Source organism: Tinamus guttatus, unplaced genomic scaffold (genome assembly GCF_059628265.1).
Source record: "Tinamus guttatus ecotype Peru unplaced genomic scaffold, ASM5962826v1 Tinamus_guttatus_pri_ptg000402l, whole genome shotgun sequence".
NCBI classification, from domain to species: Eukaryota; Metazoa; Chordata; class Aves; order Tinamiformes; family Tinamidae; genus Tinamus; species Tinamus guttatus.
In genome coordinates, this window is record NW_028288936.1 from 1,110,731 (window position 1) to 1,132,519 (window position 21,789).

General features: G+C 36.9%; 1 protein-coding gene across 1 annotated transcript in view; it reads left to right on the plus strand.

Annotated features, from left to right (window-relative positions):
- The window catches only part of EYS (EGF-like photoreceptor maintenance factor), a 636,352-nt gene that overhangs the window by 513,092 nt on the left and 101,471 nt on the right, over nucleotides 1-21,789 (plus strand). The window contains exon 29 of the mRNA XM_088531218.1: nucleotides 19,661-19,769. Within this exon, the coding sequence (XP_088387344.1) occupies nucleotides 19,661-19,769 (109 nt within the window). The remainder of the gene's footprint in view (nucleotides 1-19,660; nucleotides 19,770-21,789) is intronic.

Sequence of the window (21,789 nt, forward strand, 5' to 3'; positions counted from 1 at the left end):
TCTGTAGTTTTCACTAGGCTAAGTCCAGGTCTGTGGCCCAAAATCTTCAGAAAACCTTAGAAATACCGATTGGATATTTCCATTTCTTACGGAGCAATTGAAATCTTTTTGTGGGGGGTAGGGAAAAGGAAGAAACAATATAGGTTACTTTTAATGAGCCTTTTATTCAGAATTTATTAAGATTTTATTTTAACCAATGTAACCTTACTTTTGGTAGCTCCTTGCTTCCCAAGTAGATTCCAAGTAGATACTTAATATATAGATTGCAGAAGGTAGAAAATGCAAAAAAGTAGCAACAAACCAGGTCACCAAATAGCTGAACTTTTTAAGATGAACCAGGCTAGGTCTACCATGTTTTTCTTCATACTCATATATGTCTGTGTTGAAAAGATTTATTTTAGAACTTCTTAGAAGTTTAAGACATGCCAGTGTAGAGATGGATATAGAATGTATGCTTACTGGGTCAGAAAAAAAAAAACAAGACAGTTCAAAAAAAAAAAAAAAACACAAGGCAGACAGAACATGTACTAAGAAAATTTGACAATACAAATTGAATATTTTTACTGAATATCCAGTGAAATTTAGTTACATTTATTAAATAGTCTTCCTTAGAAGTCAGATTAGAGAGAGAAACATGAGGCACATTTCTAAAAGCACTGAAGAAAGTCATTTAAGAAACACAGCTAAAGAAAGAATATATTTCTCTTTTTTTCTTTTTTGATTACAGCATGCCAATTTTGTGATGAATATATGTGTTGAAATGTAGTTAATTCAGGTAGCAGAAGATTTTGTTTTCTTCTGTCTCCCACCTTGACTTCCTCATTATCCTTTTGCTTGTCCTTGGTTGCCCACACTGACCTGATCTTATACCAATCTGTAAGCTGTCCATGAAACGGCCTTCTCTGTTTGCTTGCCTTTATCTGCTGTTTGCTTTTGTCCCCCTCTCTTTTACTTCCTTGGTCTATTTTTATCTATGATTACTGATGCTGTAGTTATATATGATCACCTTCCTCCAGAGAAACTTAGTCATTTTGTGACCATTATTTGATTTTATTATTTGAGGTAACTGGACACAGAATTAAATAGAAATGCATCTCACTGGTGGCTGATTGTAGATGGAAATTTAAGCTATGAATACCTGTAGTAGAAACTAGAAGGAAGACATAGGCCTTCACCAGAAACAAATGAGGTGCTCAGATTTGTGCTAATGTTATAATCACACAGCTCAAAATAAAAGATTTCTTAATATAGCTTGAAATCATCTACAGAGACATTGCTAGCAAACTGATGATAGCAACCTTCTCTGGAGATCTTCCAAACCTGCCTAGATGCCACCATGGTCCAAGTGCTCTAGGTGTCCCTGCTGGAGCAGAGGGGTTGCACTAGATGATCTCTAGAGGTCCCTTCCAACCTTAACCATTCTGTGATTCTGTGATAGTTTTAGTGTTTATAGCAGTCAAATATTTTTTTGAATAATAAAGTTCATATCTCAGTAGTTTAATCTTTTAGTGACATGTATAGAAAGCATATAGAAAGAATGAGTTGTTAATTAACATACATAGAAGATGATTTTTCTATGTATCTAGCATATGTAGTTGTGATGGCAAGACTTTGTAATAGGATGTGACTAGTTTAATTAATTATAACAAGGGTTACCTTGTGTTGGATAAGAAAATTTTATGTTATTTTTTAGCAGAAAGAAAAAGTGGGTATATTTTAGAAGTCATCATAACTGTTAGCACATTCTAAAAAGAGATAAATAATTAATATGTAGCACCGCTACACAGGAAGCTGTTGTCCTTCCAGATGCATAAAAAAACCTGTTGCATTACAAGACATTTGAGCGTATAGTAATTATTTTAATATAGAATCATAGAATGAATCATAGAATGCTTAAGGTTGGAAGGGACCTCTAGAGGTCATCTAGTCCAACCCCCCTGCACACACAGGGTCACCTAGAGCACGCGGCACAGGACTGAGTCCAAGCGGGTTTTGAAGATCACCAGAGAAGGAGACTCCACAACCTCTCTGGGCAGCCTGTTCCAGTGCTCTGTCACCCTCACTGTTAAGAAATTTTTCCTTAAGTTCCTGTGGAACTTTTGGTATTTCAGTTTGTGACCATTACCTGAAGTTCTGTTGGTGGCCACCAGTGAAAAGAGGCCAGCACCATCCTCCTCACTGCCTCCCTTGAGGTACTTGTATACACTGATCAGGTCCCCTCTCAGCCTTCTCTTCTCCAGGCTGAATAGGCCCAGCTCCCTCAGTCTTTCCTCATAGGGCAGATGTTCCAGGCCCCTGATCATCCTTGTGGCCCTGCGCTGGACTCTCCCCAGCAGCTCCACATCCCTCTTGTACTGTGGAGCCCAGAACTGGACACAATACTCCAGATGCGGCCTCACCAGGGCTGAGTAGAGGGGCAGGATCACCTCCCTCGACCTGCCGGAGACGCTCTTCTTAATGCAGCCCAGGATCCCATTGGCCCTCTTGGCCACAAGAGCACACTGCTGCCTCATGGTCAACTTGTCGTCCACCATGACACCCAGGTCCTTCTCTGCAGAGCTGATCTCCAGAAGGTCAGTCCCCAGCCTGTACTGATGTCTGGGGTTAAGATAGTATATAGATAGTTTGCAAACAAGTTCTGTGGGTTTGTGGAAACTATATGCTGTGCTATGAAATGAAAAAAAGTATTACACAAAGCTAAATCTGTATTTGACCACACAATCCAAGTAAACCATATTAAATAGACGTGTAACGTGGAACTTTGGAGTACATTAGAATCGCACTCCTTTTACCCACTGTGTACTGCTTTTTCTGGAGGCTTGGCTCAAGTTTAGTATCATGTTTGCTGTGCATTTTCCCATTTGGGTTCTATCGTACCAAATTATATTGCACTGCATCTCTGCTTTGTGACATGCTTCTGTGTGTGTTTTTTCTTCTGCTTCTGTGCTGTTTGCAGTACCGGTCAGCCCTTTGCGCTGCTGGTATATGTGACTTCCTGCTGAACCGAGGTTTTTTTGGGCGCACCAGGAACTAGGAATCTCTACATTGTGACAGAAATTGTTTTATCCCCCCTACAGTTCTCACTGTCCTGTCAGAGCTGCCAGCAGCGAGGGGACTAGTAGTAACCAAAGATACAAATGTGCAAGCTATACTAAGCTACGGCTTAGTGGTGTGCTGGGCTACTACTAAATTACTCAGCAGCTGTTGGAAACACCTTCAGAAAATACATTTTCTCTTTCATTTGAATGCATTTTATGTAAATCCGATAGGTGGTTTGGCCCCTGGGTTTTGCTCCCAGCACTGTCAGAAACAATCTTCTGCAACCTCTTTCGTTCACCCATCTGGAAAATAACAGGATTAAACTTGCCTGCCTTCTGTGTGGGGTGTAAGTTTTGCTCAACAGCAAGTGCTGTGAAAAATTCAAATCTAAACACCAGTCTGTGGTTGCTGTAAGACAAGACATGATAACCCTTCTTTTTTCCTTAGTTGAAGTAAACCAAAACCATTCTCCTTATACCAGCCAAAGAGGAAGGATGTGTTTGTCATCCAAGTCAGTATGTGAGTTCTGCTTTCACCTTTAACAGAAGAAGTAGAATTTTCTTTTTAGTCAGTCTGTTTGGACCAAAGACATATTTCTGTGATCTTTCTGCAAAGTGGCTGCACTGTCCTTTTCACCAGAGTTCTAATTGTATTTCTTGAAGGTGTGTGTTCTGTGAACCTGGCATTTCTGACATACCACTTTGTAAATGGAATTTTCTTGAATTCTCTTGGAGAGCAGAGTATAAAGATTACAGTGCCCTTCCTTGTCAGTGATGGAGATTCATCCACAGCATACACAGCGGTTTTACTCAATACAATGGGGGGAGATGTGTAAGTGGCACATGCAGTGAGGTTGCTGGTTGGGGATGCAGGCAGTGTTCCCAGCATTAGCCTGGGCCAAACATGGATGTACAGTTTTTCTCAGGTTTAGAAGGTTCCAGGAAGTGCTGAAATATCCCCAGGCATTGTTACGGTCTTGCTGGTTTAACTGCTAGAATTTTTAAAGATACAATATTTCATTTGTTTCCCCTTGTTTAAGCTTCAAATTCAGGCCTGAAAGCTTTTTTTTTTCCTCAAAAGACAGAACATGTATTTCATAATACAGAAATGTTTACAAGAAGGAAGTGATATGCATCACCATTTGCCTTTTCTCTGATAGAAATTACATAAAGTCTCTGAAATAGTGTGATGTTCGAACACTTGTTTACACATGTTGACACTTAAAACAGATTCTCTCATAGTGAAAGGCAAATGGCAGTATATTATTACTATATACTCTATTTGGACATAAAGTCTTATAAGCCACTGTCATTCTGAGTTGCACATTATAACTCTTGTGACAAATTCATTTATATTCCTGTGAATTTTACACTGATCAGAATCTTACTGCTTTTGGAAATATTGTGTATCTTATTAAAACTATTTGCTCCAAAGTTATTACCAGTCTTACTGTGCAGTTCAAGAGAAGGCTGATGATTAGCTGTTTAGCTGTGAACTGCTGCAATTCTCCTGATCTGACTGAAAACTCATCTTGTATGGCAGTCAGGTCCAAAAAGAGACGTAGGTTTTGAAAAGCGCCGCCGCCTTCTTTATGAAGAACCTGTTTAGTCAGCAGGTTCTGTTGACTCTTACTTTGCTATGTTGGTGTATAGAAGACCAAACATAGCCAAAGAGATAAGGTTTGGCATAGTCAGAATTTTGTAATTTGTTCCTGTTATTTTAATTATAGCTGTTCATGTTTCCTGATTAGTTTGTAACAGGATTTTTTATGGCTTTTTTCTTCTTTAGCTTCTACTACTAAATCCATAACAAACTTAAAATTCTCACATGTCACTTAGAATTATCTCTGTTCTGTTTTCTTTTTGTTTTTATTTTGGTAAACCAAGACAAAGGGTAAAATACCTTTTTCCTTGGGTAGGAGCAGGAAGACCGTTAATTATGCCAAAGGCTCCAAGGTGAATACCAAAGACTAAATTACTAAATTTGCTACGTTAAGTAGCAAATGAAGCTGCACGGAACCGCGCAGTTTAAAGTCAAGCTGAGCTGCAAGAAGCTGGTATATCTCCTCTCACTGTACACAAATTCTTGAACTAAAGCATTTGCCACCTGTAAGCTTCAAAACACAGCGCTATTGTATTGAGCATTACTGTTTTCTTTCGGAAAAGAGGGTCCAAAGTTGAAAAAAAAATTAAAAAAGCATTTTCAAATGATGAAATAAATAGCCAAATAAAAAGGAAAATTATAGGTATATATTCTTTATTTTCCAAATCTAGTTGCATACCCCTGTATACCAACAAAACAGATAAAAATTTGGGAATTCTATTCCAGACAAACAACTTCATCGTACCATATCTTAAAAATGTTTTCCTTTCTTTTTGACTACTGTCCTTTCTCTGTTATTCAGAGGTGACACTAGCAGCATTGACGTCTTTAAAGAAAGATGCCTATTGTGATGCCTATCGTGATGCCTAGCAGAATCTAACAGGTTCTAGAAGTCTTCAAAGCACATTTTCAAACATTTGAGATTTTTAGATATCGGCAGTTGAGAGTATCCCTGCTCACTTTAATCACCTGTAGATAAGGACAGTTTTCTTTGGGCTCAGGGGAAATTCTGCTATGAAACTAGTATGCCTTAAATCGGTATCATACATGGAGGACAAGTAGGTTCTGGAATAAGTGTGTTGCTTGAAGATGACTATGTAAAACTTTACCTGATAAGCTTCTGATACTTTCATTTACAGTTTCTAAACATGTTTTCCATTTATGCTGGTATAGAGTTGGTTCAAGGCAAATGAACTGTTCCCCTCTTGCCTACCCAAATTGATTTTTACTTTGGCTTTCAGCAGGGCAAAGTAATATCAATCTGAAAAAGAACTTCCTCTGCTCCCTTAACACTTCCTAAATCAGAAAAGAATGCTGAAAGGAAGAGAGTGAAAAGAAAATAAAGCCAATTAATCATGCATAATCTTCTCTATAAATTCCCATCCTGACTATACAATCATTTATGTCACATATTACAGTTGGTTCATCATCAACAGGCCCAGAGTTTTTGGGGGCATTTGTTTGCTTGTTTTTTTTCCTTCCTGACCAGACAGTAACCCATTCTATTTTTTTTTAATTAAAAACAAGCCAATAGCTGTTTACTGATAGGAGTGGTAAAATTAATTGATCAGTCCTCTTTGCAAAACCTTCTTACTCACTCTGTTTCTCTGGCCTGAAAATGAAAGAGGCAGATGCGTGATGGGAAAACTTTTCCAGATTCATTGTTAAGCAAAGCACTTAATTTTGACTGAAGAAGGACTAATATTAAACTGCAACCAGTGCAATGGATGTGTCGAGTGTAGATTGATTCTTCTTCATTTCCAGTGGATTTATGACAAGTTCATATAACCATGACAGTCACAGCACATGAGCTCATGTTCTTGCATGATTTTGGGCAAGTCTTTTCATCTGTCTTTGCTTCAGCTCCTTTTCTCTGATAAAAGATCGAAGAGATCTTATGCTGATAAAATTAATTAATTATCGCAAAATGCTAAGATGCATAACTGAAGACTAAAATAATGCAAATAAATAGCTTATATCTGACTGTTAGAGATGTTTCCTGAAATACACCAATACTCAATCAAAATACCCTTGAAAAAACATTCTCTCTTTCTTTTTGCTTGAACCTACTACTGTGCTCTCAGCATTGTCTCACATAGTATCCTTATAGCCAAATTGAGTAAGTAAGGTAGAAAAAATAGGCTCAAAGCTTGGTGACCAGCAATGCAAAGACTAGTTGGCAGTCAGTAATTAGTGGCTTCCCTAGTTGGGGCAAGAACTAGGGCCAGACTTGAAATAACAAAGTGGTGCATTAGATCCATAAAATACTTGAAGGGAAGAGGATCGTGCGGCACAGCCTTGTAGGGAATCACTTCATATAGGTGCCTGAAGTATTACAGAATCACAGAGTGATTACCTGCCCTGCACGAGCATAATCACTGAGAACACATTTTCCAGGATCATGTCCAGGTGGGTTTTGGATATCTGCAGGGAAGACGACTCTACAACCTCCCTCTCTGTCACCCTTACAGTCAAGTTTTTCCTCAAATTCAGACAGACCTTCCTGTTTTTCAGTTTGTGTCCGTTGTCTCTTGTCCCATCAGTAGCCACCACTGAAAATAGTCTAACCCCTCCTCTTGACATTGAATCTTAAAGGAATTTATATACATTGAAAAGATAATTAATATTGTTTACAAAATCCAGCTCCAATTAATAATTCTCTTCAGTCTGATGCATTGAATGCTGGCATTTAGTTCTACCTTTTATTATTTCATAATTAATAACTGGCTCGAAGCAATGATGTCAGCAGATAAGGTAGCAGTCAATGTAGAGTCCTGTCTTCTATGTATAAGATATTATCTCTGTGTTAATTGTCTATTATCAGCTAGTTTACTATCTAAACCCTCATGTTTCCAAAATGCTTCTTATCTTTCAATATATAAAGATAAATGTGAAGTCTGGGATATGCTTTGTTATAATAAATAGGAGGCTTTGTATGTGTATAAACTCATGCTTTTGCTTCCTGATTTCCCAAAGCTTCAAAATAAAACTATTGCCAGAATGAACTATCAATCAGCCCCCAAATTTTCTGCTTTTAATCTGCTTTTAATTTTAGACCAAAAGTGGAATTTACTACTAAACTGATGATCCTAAAGGAAAATAAGATCAAGCCAAATGGCGTATACTTGTGCTGTGAAAACATGTTGGAACTGATTTTCATGTGCAGGTTGGAAATGTATTTTCACATTGTCTAATAGAAGTAGAATGGTTAAAATGACTCTGATTAAATTTGTGCATATAATTTAAACAGTTGCAAATCAGAGACAATACGCTTGATCTGAAATTATTTTTGTCAGTTTGAAATGATTATTCAGATAAATTGAAACTTTATTCAGTGCCTTAATTTATACCTAAAGTATATACGTGATTAATGGTACTGAGCCTCCCTTTGAAATGAAACATTTAGTCTGAATTTTTTTCTTGTAGTGAATTATTTTCTAATATTTCCAAATTCAACACACGTGGTTTCACATTCATAATATTTAAGTGAAAACGTGGACGCCAAAATGAGGAAATATAGCATCTCATCTAAAAGGGAAGTCAGGTTGCATGTACACAGCAACTATCATCTTGGTATTTATTCACTCTTCTGTAATTTCTTTAATGAGTCATATTCATAAAATATAATCTTGTTAAAAAGCTAGTAAAAATAGTGATACATAAAGTTTCATCTACCCATGAAGAAATATAGCACATTTTGCATCGTACAAAATTGCCCTTTTCCATAAGCACTTCATACTTGCTATTTTTAAAATCTGATGAAAATAATCTATCTTGTTTTAAAAATGGAGAACTTAATAAAGGATGGCCTATAAACACCCATTTACTCATCCAAGCTAAATGCATTATATTTCTCTTTTTTTTCTATTCATATTCATGAATCTTATGCACTATTTATTTTCCAAATACACTCAATTGAGCTCAAATACACATTACTAATCAGACTGACCAGAGAAAATAATGAGATGAGATATTTGTAATACATTATAGAGTACACATCTGTCTAAGTATCATCTCTCTTAAAGCACCTACAAACGATATACCATATTCTATATTTTATCACTTTATAGTCAAATAGGGAATAAGCATTATGAACCTGTAGTTTCCTGTACGTTTAACAGCAGACTTAAGGAGGATTACAACTAAAATGTTTATCAACATAACACCATAAAGCAGCAATCTCTTTTTTTTTTTGTTTTTTAAAGAACAGTTTTTCTCAGCTTTTTATATGAGATGCCATGATTTAAACAGCTTCAAGTTATATAAAGTTCATGCACAAATATTATAAGGATCTGAATTTACTTGAAATGACAATTTCGAAACTCATACAGTTTTACTATTGGGTAAAGTACAACATGCATGCTATCATATACAACAACAGTCATGATTTTGTTTTGCATAAGGGCAACTAGGCTCCTTTAATCAGTTTAGATGGCAATAATCTTTAAAGTTATAGCCTGTTCTTATGTATTTATTCTTGCATATGCTCAAATATATACCAGTCAAGCAACATCTAAACAAAAAAATGCAGGCAACTGATTAAATTGTCTGGTAGTTAGGCTTCATCAATCGGATGAATCTTAAGTCTAGTAAATACTGTTCAATATTTCTGCCTTTTACTGTTGTCCTGATGGGTGTTATTCATGCTTTGTGAAAGTAAAATTGTAAACGCATGTGGCATTTTAGTAACATTAGAATTGTAAGGTTGCCCGAGTTTCCTCTTCTCCAGTCTGAATGACCCCAGCTCCTTCAGCTGTTCCTCATAAGGTCTATGCTCCAGCCTCTTCACAAGCTTTGTTGCTCTTCTTTGGACACACTCCAGCACCTCCATGGCTTTCTTGTAGTGAGCAGACCAAAACCGAACATAGTATGCGAGGTGCAGACTCACCAGGTGCTGAGTACAGGGGGGCAACCGCTTCTCTGGTCCTGCTGGCTACGCTGTTCCTGATACGAGCCAGGAGGCCGTAGGTTTCCTTGGCCACCTGGGCACACTGCTGGCTCATGTTCAGACAGCTGTCGACCAGCACCCCCAGATCCTTTTCTGCCGCACAGCTCTCCAGCCACTCTGCCCCAGGCCTGTAGTGCTGCTTGTGGCCAAAGCGCAGGACCCAGCGCTTGGCCTTGTTGAACCTCATAGAGCTGGCCTCAGACCATCAATCCAGCCTGCCCAGATCCCTGTGCAGAGCCTTCCTATCCTCAAGCAGATCTGCTCTTCCTCCCACCTTGGTGTCCTCAATCCCCTCATCCAGATCATCGATAAAGATATTAAAAAGGACTAGCCCCAACATTGACCCCTAGGGAACACCGCTCATGACCAGTCGGCAGCTGGATTTGAATCCCTTCACCAGCACTCTCTGGGCCTGGGCATCCAGCCAGTTTTTCACCCAGCAAAGAGTACACTGGCTAAGGCATGAGCTGCCAGCTTCTCCAGGAGAATGCAGTGGAAGACAGTGCTAAAGGCCTTACTAAAGTCTCAGTAGACCACATCCGCAGCCTTTCCCTCATCTACTAAGCACATCACCTGGTTATAGAAGGAGATCAGGTTGGTGAGGCAGGACCTGGCTTTCACAAACCCATGTTGGCTGGCCCTGATCCTCTGCTTGTCCCGCTCATGCTGTGTGTAATCGCCCTCAAGATTATCTGCTCCATAACTTTCCCCAGTAGCAACTCAGGCTGACAGGCCAGTAGTTCCCCAGATTCTCCATCCAACTCTCCTTGTAGATGGGTGTCACACTGGCAAGTCTCCAGTCATCTGGGACCTCCCCAGCTGTTGACCAGGACTGCTGATAGATGATGGAGAGTGTCTTAGTGATCACTTTTGCCAGCTCCTTCAGAACCCTCAGGTGGATCCCATCTGGCCCCATAGATTTGTGAATGTCCAAGTGGAGTAGCAGGTTTCCTCCTCTGGCTGTTTCTTCCTGGAGTATGTGGGGTTTCTTCCAGCTCTGGGGGTCAAGTACCTTGAGAATAACTGATCTGGGTCTTAAAGACTAAAGCAAAGAAAGCATTAAACACCTCAGCCTTATCCTCATCCTTGGTGACAATGTTCCCTAATGGTTCAAATATTGCTATTTGTTATCCATAATGATGGTTATTCTTTGCTTGTGTTGAAGAGGGCCTGTAGGAGTTTTGATTGCAAGGACTCACCTTTCTTACTCATGCTATCTAATGCAGAGACACACAGAACTTAAGGCTGAAGATACAGAAATGACTCTCCAACTCTTGTAAACATTAACTCTCTGACAGTTTCATCTGGGCTAGAAATGGTCTATTACCGTTCCATACTACACTGCTAGACTTCTCAGGCCTTTGTTTATGGCAGAAAGGAAGTAATGCTTACTAAAAGAAGCATTTGCAAGTGGCAATTCTTATCATACAACTACTTTTATCAATAACATATATTTAAAGCTTCAATTAGATAACAAGAACAGTTTGCGAGGTTGAGTGAGGAGCGCTCAATATCTTATTTTAATAGGCTATCCCAGGCTCTGTGTGTCCTCTGACTCACATTCTCTGACAGCATTTTCAGTTGATCTTAATGTAATTCATCTGAATGAGGCATTCTTAGACCTTTATAGAACAGCTGAAAAGGAGCGATAGGTGCTTCAGCAGCTGGTCCTGAATTACAAAAGAGATTAAGTACCTGCCTTTTCCTTTTTTTTCTGAGTAGGATGCTTTTGAGAATGTGAAGAAGCAAATTACTTGAATGTCATCAGCAGATCCTGATAATAGTTTGTCTGAATTTCATTATGAGAGATAGGCACATAAAATTAGCTTAAATCTGAATTAGGGCAATGTGAGAATTTCAGCCCTCAGGCTGAAAGACTCAAGGTTGCCAGGGATTAGAAGTTGTGAGCCTAGAAGACTGTGAAACTAAAACAGAATTAAAAGACTCTTCAATCAAAAACATTTTTGATATCTAAGTCCTTAGAGTTAAAATACCAGTAGGATGTCTCATGATCAGGAATATTGACAAAGATACTAGCCTCAAATTCAGGATTTACACTCATATGCAATAGAAAGATTTTATTTCCAATACAAAAATACAAATTATTCCTTTCCTTAGTATGCAAGGTAAAGAGCAAATTTCACGTTGACAATATGACTTACTCAGTCTGTCTTTCTCTTAGTTTTTGCATATGCAGAGTGAAGGTAGAATTTCATTTTAGACCACAGAGTATATGGAAGATTAATACAGTGGAAGATGAACAAAAATACTTGTCCTTTCTGCACTTTGTATTCAGCACTCTCCAGATTTTCCTCAAAGTGGGTCATATTAGTTTTGTGTATAATAGAAAGAATCTATTCCCATATAAATTCAGAGACACTGATCAATGCAGTCATTTCTATTACAGGCCAGTTGTTTGTCCAACAAGAAGACTTGTTCTGCTCTTTCTTTACTTTGTAGATAGACTCAATTAGCTGAAGGGCCGGTAATGTCATACTAATTTTAAGTTTAGTTTTCATCAAGCCTAAAATGAGTTTTACATGTTAACATTCCACCGAATTATGTTTAATTCTTCTGATAGAAATGTTGCAATTTAGAATTGTAGAGCTGCAAGAAATCTAAGCTAATCACATAGTCTATCTCACTGCCTTAGTGATAAACCTTAAAAATCTCCAGTGAGGAGGACTGCTTAAACTTGGGCAATCTTCCTGGAGATTTTTTTCTAATGTGTAATGTCTAAAAAATTAAAATTTAGATGTAGTTACTACATCTGCAGTTCAGAAATCTAGGGAGTTAATTTTGATTTGTATTTAAAATAAATTCTCACGTGTTAATAATGGAAAGTCAAAGTCTAAATGTTTTTCTCATATGGTTACCTCATTTCTCATGGATTCATATGTGACTGAAGAGTCAGAAACTTAGAGAAGGTTGCTGTTAAATTTTCCTTGTTGAATCAATTACAGCAGAAGAGATGACCAAATTCATTTCTTTTATAATGATGAGTGTCCATTGACACTTGCATGCACTTCATCAGAACTTGTTGTTCTCAGAAGGCCCAGGAAGTACTGTGATGCCATCTAGTAGTCAAAATGTTGACAAATGCCATATTCCAAGAATAAGACAAATTATACTAGTTGAAGGCCTGCTAAGAAACTGCAGGCCATGAGTAACTTTTTATGTCAAACTCTGTATTTAATACCCTCTTCATACAAAAAAATGTAAAATTTCTGTAAGAAAGACTTAATATGGCAGCATATCATGAGTTTTATTGACACAATTAGCCATCATTGTGTTGAGCAAAACACCTACCATATAAATGAGCTGAAGATAGGGTGTTATGATGTGTAGTAGTAGGAAAATAAATGCTCTTCAGTTTGAAATATTTTTCCTTTTCTGCAGTGGCTAGTAACATAGATTCTAACAGGAATCAGACAAAGAAAACCAGTGCCATCCTGCAGAATGTTATAGAAACACACCAAACCACATAAGGCATAGAGGTGGACAAGTACATTTGTACCCTAGCTGCAGAAGCCTCATTAGTGGGTACAAATATATCAGAACAAATAGTGGGATCCATTTTTACGCATCTTTATAAGGGGTGTGGATATTAGGACGAGGTCAGTGTAATGCTGCTAAAAGCAACTATTTTTTCCTCACATAGTGAAGAACAGCTGAAGAACACAAATACCAGGCACTCTTAAGAACCAATTAGGAAAACACTGAAAATAAACCATCAGGCAAACAGAAGGATTTTCCATCCTCATCAAAAGAGCCTTTAATAGCAAGGGTTTCTTTTCTTCTCTAAATCGAGACCTCTCACAAATAGCACATTCAAAAGGACATCAGGAGATTTTAAATACTGCATAACACTATTGGGGTTAAAATCATTTCGGGTTTATCTTCTGTGCTCTTGTCTTCTCCCCGGTCTTGTGTCTCTCTCTCTTGCTGGTATGCTTTACAGTTAGGTGATATCATAGCAACTAGGAAAACAGAATTTTGGTGTTGAACACCTGGAGGATATTGCAGATGCTTCATTGATTTCAAATAGCATGCTAGACAAAAAAAATAGGAAGCATTCTTTTTTATGTTTTTCCCTTCTTAATGTTATAATTGAAAGTGCTAAGAAATGCTAAAAATGACCTTGTTGAAATGGGAAAAACATGTGTGAACATTTGGGAAGCAGTATTCTGAAGATAATTTGTGAGACAGAAGGTGTTTTTTAATAACAAAATCCAAAAATTTGTTATTTTTTAAAGAAAAAAATAACTGCAAGAATTTTGGAAGGAAGTGTCAAGAGATTATTAGAGACGTAAAACACACTTACAGATTTTCACACTTGTGAATTGCATATGCTCAGTCAAAAGTAAAATCACCGTTCTTGAAAAATCTCCTGTACTGCTTGACAGCTGGTTAGATGTTCCCTTGACAACTGCTCTGGTTAATCAAGGGTGTAAATGAAGCTGCTGCTTTAGTGTTTTGCAAGAGTCATTTCAGATTGTCTCTTTAATATCAACACTTTTCCAGTAAAGAGGCATGTGGGATTTTGTAAGGATTTTTTTCTCATGATGTGTTATTAAATTGGGTTAAAGTGTTTGTCAGCTTGTAGGAAGAAAAAAAAAAAGCCGATAGTTCTAAATGTAATCTTCCAATTGTCGCATTAAAATATTGAGAGCAGTGTAACTACTTTGTATCATTTTTCAGAGGACCATAAAGCCTATTTTTTTTGCCTGTTCATAACAGTCTTTGTTCAGGAAAATATCTTAGTATGTCAATTTAGCTGGAACAATGTCAGAGACTAGTACTCTTTGTAAACTTGTTTTTATATGCTGTTGATCTGATGTATTAATTTTGGTATGTTTATAATCTGTTAGAATAATGGCTGTAGCTTTAGCAGTGTTTATAAAACATAATTGCTATAAACTGCATTTTCTAAAGTATGTATACACAACCACAAATGCACCATTTCTACATGATTACGTAGGTAATTGTAATGCATGAATGCAGTTAAAAGTCTTCCAGAAGTTCCAGTCTCTGGACCTATTCTCATTCGTATTGTCAAGTATGTGATCAGTTGAAGATACTTTACTGTATTTCCCTTTATATAAATTAGAAGCTGAAGCAATCATTCTATCAATTAGGGCCTAAGTCAGTCTTTACACTGGAAGAGAAATTACCATAAATTTTGCCTTCATACTTTCTACTGTGCTCCTTTAGTGCCACCTGCTGACTAGCCTGAAATAAAGTAAGATTACATTTTTCACATTGAGAACTAGCTGTTATGGTTTAAGCTAAATCATCTGCTCGAACAATTCTGTATCAGCTAACATATGAATTAGAAATGCCTCAATCTTAGCTAGCTCAGGAGAATTCCTTTTAATATCAGTTCCAAGCCTATACTAATCCAGGGCTTACTATCCACAATTGCATTATATAGACACCAGCATGTTAGGTAAACGTTGTACTTTCTGTTTGCAAGATATTTAATGTTCATTCACGTGATTAGTCAAAATGTAGCCAGTAATGGCATTAATCAATGTGTATAACTTATATTTTGTATCCGTTGAGGTCCATGATTCTTTTGTAGAGAAACTATCTCTGTAATAAATCCTTGTTAATTCCTGTTCTTAACAAGAGTTCATATAAAATACATCGCAGATATGAAAAATCATGTTACTCTAAGTCAAGCGCAGAAAAGAAAGCTGATACTCTTTTTATTTCAAACCTGAGGAAACTAATGTGGCACTGTATCAGCCCTGTGGATTAGCACCAACAGGAACAGTTACTTCACATGGCTCCAGATCTGTTTAAATTATTTTGAGAAACACCCTGCAGAATGTTCCCATTCCTCCCCCACACATACCCAGTTCTCAGTCAGTCTGGAAAACCTTTTTGTATCATTACAAGTGTAATATGCATGAATCGCATAGAGTGGTCCTGGTGCCTGACAAAGAAATCTTGCAATAGGAATCATATTGCATGCTATTCTCTCACTGTCTCTGGAGGGAAAAATATGCTGGCTTTGAATGCAACTGAAATATGCCACTGAGATGTGAGGCAGATGGAGTAAAATGCCTTCAGCATCTAAACAAGTGAAGAAGTGAATCTGAAGCGAAAAAAAATCTTCAGAATGTAAGGATGTCAGCCATTATTCTAAGAATGTTCTTAATGTGAGGTCAGTTTCTCATGATATGAGGTTAATTAGAAAAATAAAGAAAATATGTCAAGAGAATAAACCTTCAGTTTTCATCTTTTCTAATGCGCATATTGGATTTCATTCTTCTGTGAGTTGCATGCAGGAATACAGCTGCATTGATGCAGTTGCAGGATGATGACTTAACGGATTAAGGTTTAATGTTGCGCTGCAAGAACGAAGAATTGTGCAGGTAGATGCAGTGGCATTACAGTTCATATCATTCTTGATGCAGAATATTTCAAGTGCATTCTTGGTCATTATTTTTGAAAACTCTGTAATTACATACGTCTATATTTTAGCACTTTGGGGTTTCAGGTACTAGAGAAAAGATGGAGATAGCATTTCCATTCCAATTGCCATTTTTCATTATTTTCATAATTTTCTCAGAAAACTTTCTTTCGGGCTGAAATTTTCCATGCTCTGTCTCTTTACAAAAGCTATTCTAACCATATTTGAGTAATCTAGCAAATTCAAACAGCTGTACTTTTGTGGTAATGTAAGTCTGATTTTTTTTTTCTTTTGCTCACATTTCAAATGACAGTTTTTCATTTCTGTGATCTAAGACAGATAGATTTCAAGTATGACTTACTTGGAAGTGCTTGCAAAGAAAGCTTGCAAATACTGAAGATAGTTGTGATATTTTTCCTAATGTGCAGTTCAGGATATAGGTCACTAGATTTCTGCTTGTAGCCTGTTTTTTTTTTTTCCTTCACAGCTCAGTCACTAATCTACTGGCTGACATCCAAAAAATCACTTCTTTTCTTTGAGCTTTCATCTATGCATCTGTTAAAAAAAAAAAAAAAGAAACATACATCCTATGTGAAGTTGAGACCTAATTATATAAATTCATTAATAATAGTTACTGCTTATAGGTAGTGATTGCTACTATAGTGTTTTGTTTTGTGGGGTTTTTTTTTGGTCTAATACATTTCTGTAAAAGTAGGATTGATCGCCAGGTAGACATGAGTTAGGATGATTATGTTAGTATTTATATGAAATTAGGATACTTTTGATGGCCTGCATAAATGCATCATTTATGCACTGAGTAATTTTTATTGCTTGTTTTAATTGCACCTGTTATTTATCTTCCACTGTCCTTTTTTTTTTTTCTTCTTCAGCAAAGAGTCCAAACAATAAATTATATATCCGGAACAGTAAGAGAGTGTATGGATACCAGACATTTGCAAACAAAAATTACAACAATTTGGATTTTGAATGGCTAGTTTCTTGAATATGATCAAAGTAGCAATAACTGTGTTGCTCTTTTTCTTTGACATCAAACATTCTTTTTTATAACTTTGTCACATCATTTAAACCTTTGCTGTTCGTAGGCTGGGCTGTTACAATATCTGATAGGCAAGGTTAAACCTTGAGTTGACTTTGTGCAGCAAAGTGCAGCAGATGCAGACTTCAGAAACCTCCTGAAAAGGGGAGAGGAAGGGAGGGTAGGAGCAAAGCCACAAGTACTTCCTGCAGAATCTACTCTGGCTTAAATCATCAAGTAAAGGTTATGAAGTTGTTTTTTCCAACTGAGCTATTCGAGGAAATTATACACTATGATTTACCTGGAGAATTTGCAGCAATGGAGATATAAGTATGACCAACAAATGAAATTCAAGGCATTTTTGATATATTAAGAATTGGTTGGAAAAAAGGGTAGCTGAAAGTTCTGTCTCCAATGTTGTCCTTATTCCAAGAGTTTGAAAAGGAAATTGCAACACAATCTGTCAATATAGTCATTATTTATTGCGAGATAGTTCTTTTTACTCTGTTCACATGATTTAATAATGAAACTGTGAAAATTAGCTGATCTTCAGAACAGCAGACATTGCTTCTGTGTGTGTTCCAAATGAAAATATTTTGCTAACTTTAGACTATATGGGAAGGAACTTAACTTAAAATGCACTTAAAAGCAAGATGATATTTTTAACAAAAACTAAAAAAAAACACTTTTCAAACTATTTAGGGTATTCTAGTTCACATTTTGAAAGATGTTAAAATGAGCTGCAATTCATATATCTCAAATCATTGTAAAATATTTAAAACATTGGTTTTCCTGTTTCAAGAGTAGTGAAAATGTAGCATAGTTGCAAAGGTGAAATAATTTGGAACATTTCAACCCCATGCAGCAGCACACAATGAAAAGTCAATGAACTACTATTAACTGATTTAGCTCTGGAATCAGAAGCAATATAGCAACTGGAAAGTCAGAATTTATAAATACAGATGCATCACCATGATGATTTAGATAAACTGCTTGTGTGGTTTGTGTTAGTACATGCCCTGTTTTTTTGCCGTCCACTCAGGAATCCCTACGCTGCTGTGAGTGTTATAAATGTACCCATATTCATTAAGGACCAAATCTTGTATCCATTTATGTCAGCACAGTGCTCCAAGTAAACTCAGAGGTGAAAGCTGAGACTCTAAATTTCCTACAGTGTAGTTAGGAGGACAGAACAATAAGGCTGTGGACACAGGAGTGGGAAAGTGAAGGTCAAGGCATAACACAAGACAAATCATATCAGAGGAGCTGCAGGCAAACAGGCAGGAGGTGTATGAAAACATAGACATCTGAGAGGAAGGTAGATTTAGATGTGATTCGTCCAGGAATTAATTTGTCCTTGACAATGCTGAGCTATGTCATTTGTAATAGTGCTAATGTATGTTCATAATATTTAGGATATCATGATCTTAACTATGCTAACTTTTGCATATAGGTATGGCTTAACATGAAAATTCATCTGTTCAGATGCAATATAGCTTATGAAATTCTTGACATTGTCTTTTTATTCAGTTAAAATATGGAAAAATTGGCAGTCCATTTAAACCTGAATCTTTTTTTCAGACTCTTCTGTAAATTCCGTTGTGAAAATAGAACATTTTTCTTATGTAAGATCTTACACAGGAAACATAATGACATTGGGTATTACTGAGCAGAGTTTCATGTCCTGCTGAGCATATAGTCAATAAACCTTGGCATGAATCCTGAAAGAAAATAATGACATTGTCTTTTAAAGTATGTGAAAATCCAAACTGAGGCAAGATGGAAGTGGGAAACACTTGTGCAGAATTAACAGAATTAACTTAGCTCTGTTTTAGCTGTTCTAACACTTCTGCCATTCCTGTAATGTTTGTGCAAATTCGCTTTTTAAATACAAAATGGATGGATTGTTGGATTTAGTTTTTATTGTTTGTAATCATCTTGTAATCATCTGTGCTTCATCAGATTTTGTCATAGAACAAACCTGAAGAATTTTTAGTGTCTTACTGAAAGCTTGTCAGCATTTACTTTACAAATTCCCTTAACCTTAGATTCTTTTAAATCTCTGAAGCTCAGCACCAGAGTTTACATTAACAGCAAGCTTCCCAAGTAACGATAACTATATCACAGTGAAATCTTGCTGCTCAGAGGTATGCAGCATTTCATTTCTTATTCCATTTCAGTTTCCCCTGTAGGGCAGGAAAAGGAAATTTCTACCTAGAGAGTTCAGCATCACTCAACATTGATGTTACTTGTCCAGAAATTCTCTATACTAGGGAGACCATATGTCAACTACAGTTAGCATTTAGAATTCATCAGTATGTACTTAAAAAAGTAAAGGTCTCTTTCTTCTCTCTCTCTGTATACATTGTAAATACTAGAGTCAAGAACAGTAGGAAAGTAAACAGAAAAGGGATATTAAAAAAGAAGTGTACATCTTTTATCTCTTAGGTAGTCCATGCAGTCTTGAAACTAGAATTACTATTGTCCAAAGGGTGTCATCCTTTATGGATGCAGAAGTATCTTTTTATTTTTTCATCTTGCCCTCTCTGTGAGATGTTTGAATACTCTACTGTCAAGAGCATAAACAATAATGAGATCTTCTGTTTCCTTGCAGCTATATGTTGCCTGTTGGCAGTTCTGGAGGTTACTGTATGATAGAAATGTCTGCAGATGGAAATCCTCCTGTACAACACAGACTCTCTCTGTCATATCAAGCATCTCAGGTGAGTCTCCAAAACATCAGAAGGTAACTGGTTGCTCTGAACAGTTCATCAGCATATGCACTTTAATAATTCTCAAAGGAGAATATGTATTCTAGCCCTTTCTAACAGAGGACTTTAATTTTTCCATAGATATCATTATAAATACATTCTGTTCAATATTTATTTTTACATCAAAAATCCGTATTTTTTCAATGATATTTTCAGTTTACTTAACTCTGAAACATTTCAGCGGCTTAAGGTCCATAAACATGAAAGGTAAGAGAAAGAGAATAATCACAGAAAAGATAAAATAATTGCAAGAGAAAAAAAAAACATTGATAAAGTCATTTAACAAAGCCACAGTCTTATCGGAAACAAATCAGTTATTGTTTCACAATAATTCTGGTCATCTCTCATTTGAAATCTAGTGCATTTATGAACCATAAACAACTTGACATGGTATCACTGTTGTTGCTAGGACTTCACTTCTGAACAATATTGGAATAAAAAGCTGTCTCCATTTGAAACTTTGAATGTGCAATATGGCATTTGCCTAAACCCAAGTTTCTCTGTTATTCCTGGTCTCTCTGCTATCTCCTCTCTGTGTTTCGCATTCTATCATCACAAAACAAGATTATTTCTGCAGGATACCTGTTAAGTGTTTTCTGTATTCGACTACAGCATTTGAATTGTGATTGAGGTGCTCGATGAGTTGATTCACTTGAAGCCAGGACAGTTAACTGTAGTGATACTAATCATTGCATTGCATCCTACGTAATTGGAGTTAGGAACCAATATTCTTCCCTGTTTCTTCCCCGAGTCAGTATTTAGGTGTTTATTCTGCCTGCTAGAAAGAACTATGAGACACTGCTCTACCTTACTCTTTGTTAATAGCTTCTGTAAGATCGACCTGGCATTCAACAGCAGAAGGTTTCTTTGTCTCTTCCTGGATATTGAGTGACCCTAACTCCCTCTGTGGAATATAAAATTAGCACTGTTGGCAGCTTCTGTAAGGAAAGCTTCTCTGTAGAAAAAAAACTTAGCCATTAACAGTTAATCATGGGGAGAGCCCAGCAGTGCCTTACTCAAAAAATAACTTCCAGGAAACCGGGTTTAACATAATGCTCCAGGTCTATACAGCACAAAATTTCTAGCCCCATGTAGGAAATGTATTTCGTTCCAAGAATTACAATTCCAAGAATGAGGATTCTTTCCTTTACTTCCCTAAAATATATCCTGTCTGCAAATATTACTTACAAATCTTGTCCAAAATGATGCTGGTTTATAGCTTTGTTTGATAGGGGATAGAGTCAAGTGATATGAAATGAATGCGACAAGTGCTGAGCCCATGTCTTTGAACTTCTTCCACAAGAGAAATATGATTTAATTTTATCCATGCTTTAAAAGATTTACCTTATTTCCTTTCTGAACAAAGGACACTGTAAGTAGAGGAATATCTGGAGGTATTCATGTTCATTGTAACCCGAAATTTCACTCGAGGTTGTCAGCAATCTATCTCAAGGTGTGAGAAAAGCCATATAGGAAATAGCAAAACAAAATCATATAATGTGTGAATTATAGCTAAGTCAATGCGACATTTTCCTCCTGTTTCTAGATCTTCACAGTTGATACAGATGATAGTGAAAGGCTCCTATTAAAACTCATCTTTTTTCTGCACATGCTGTTATTGTCCTTCTGATTTATTCCTACTGACTCGGATCAACTAGATTTCATGCACTTGGTGGATTTTTTGTATTGTAAAAGTGTATGCACTTCTGTGAAATGTTGCAGTTTGAAAGCCGTAGTGGTAGTGGTGGCGGGGGGGAGGAGATATCAAATCAGTATTGGATTCACGAACAGTCCGTGGACAGTAGGTCCGATCGCCTTCCTAGGAGCGAATCGAGTTTCCAAATAGTGTAATCAACTATAAGCTCGACTCTGGCAGTATCGGATTCACGAACAGTCTGTCAACTGTGGGTCCGATCGCCTCCCCCCAAACAAGTAGCCAAGTTCACAAACAGTATGATTTATTCAAATACAA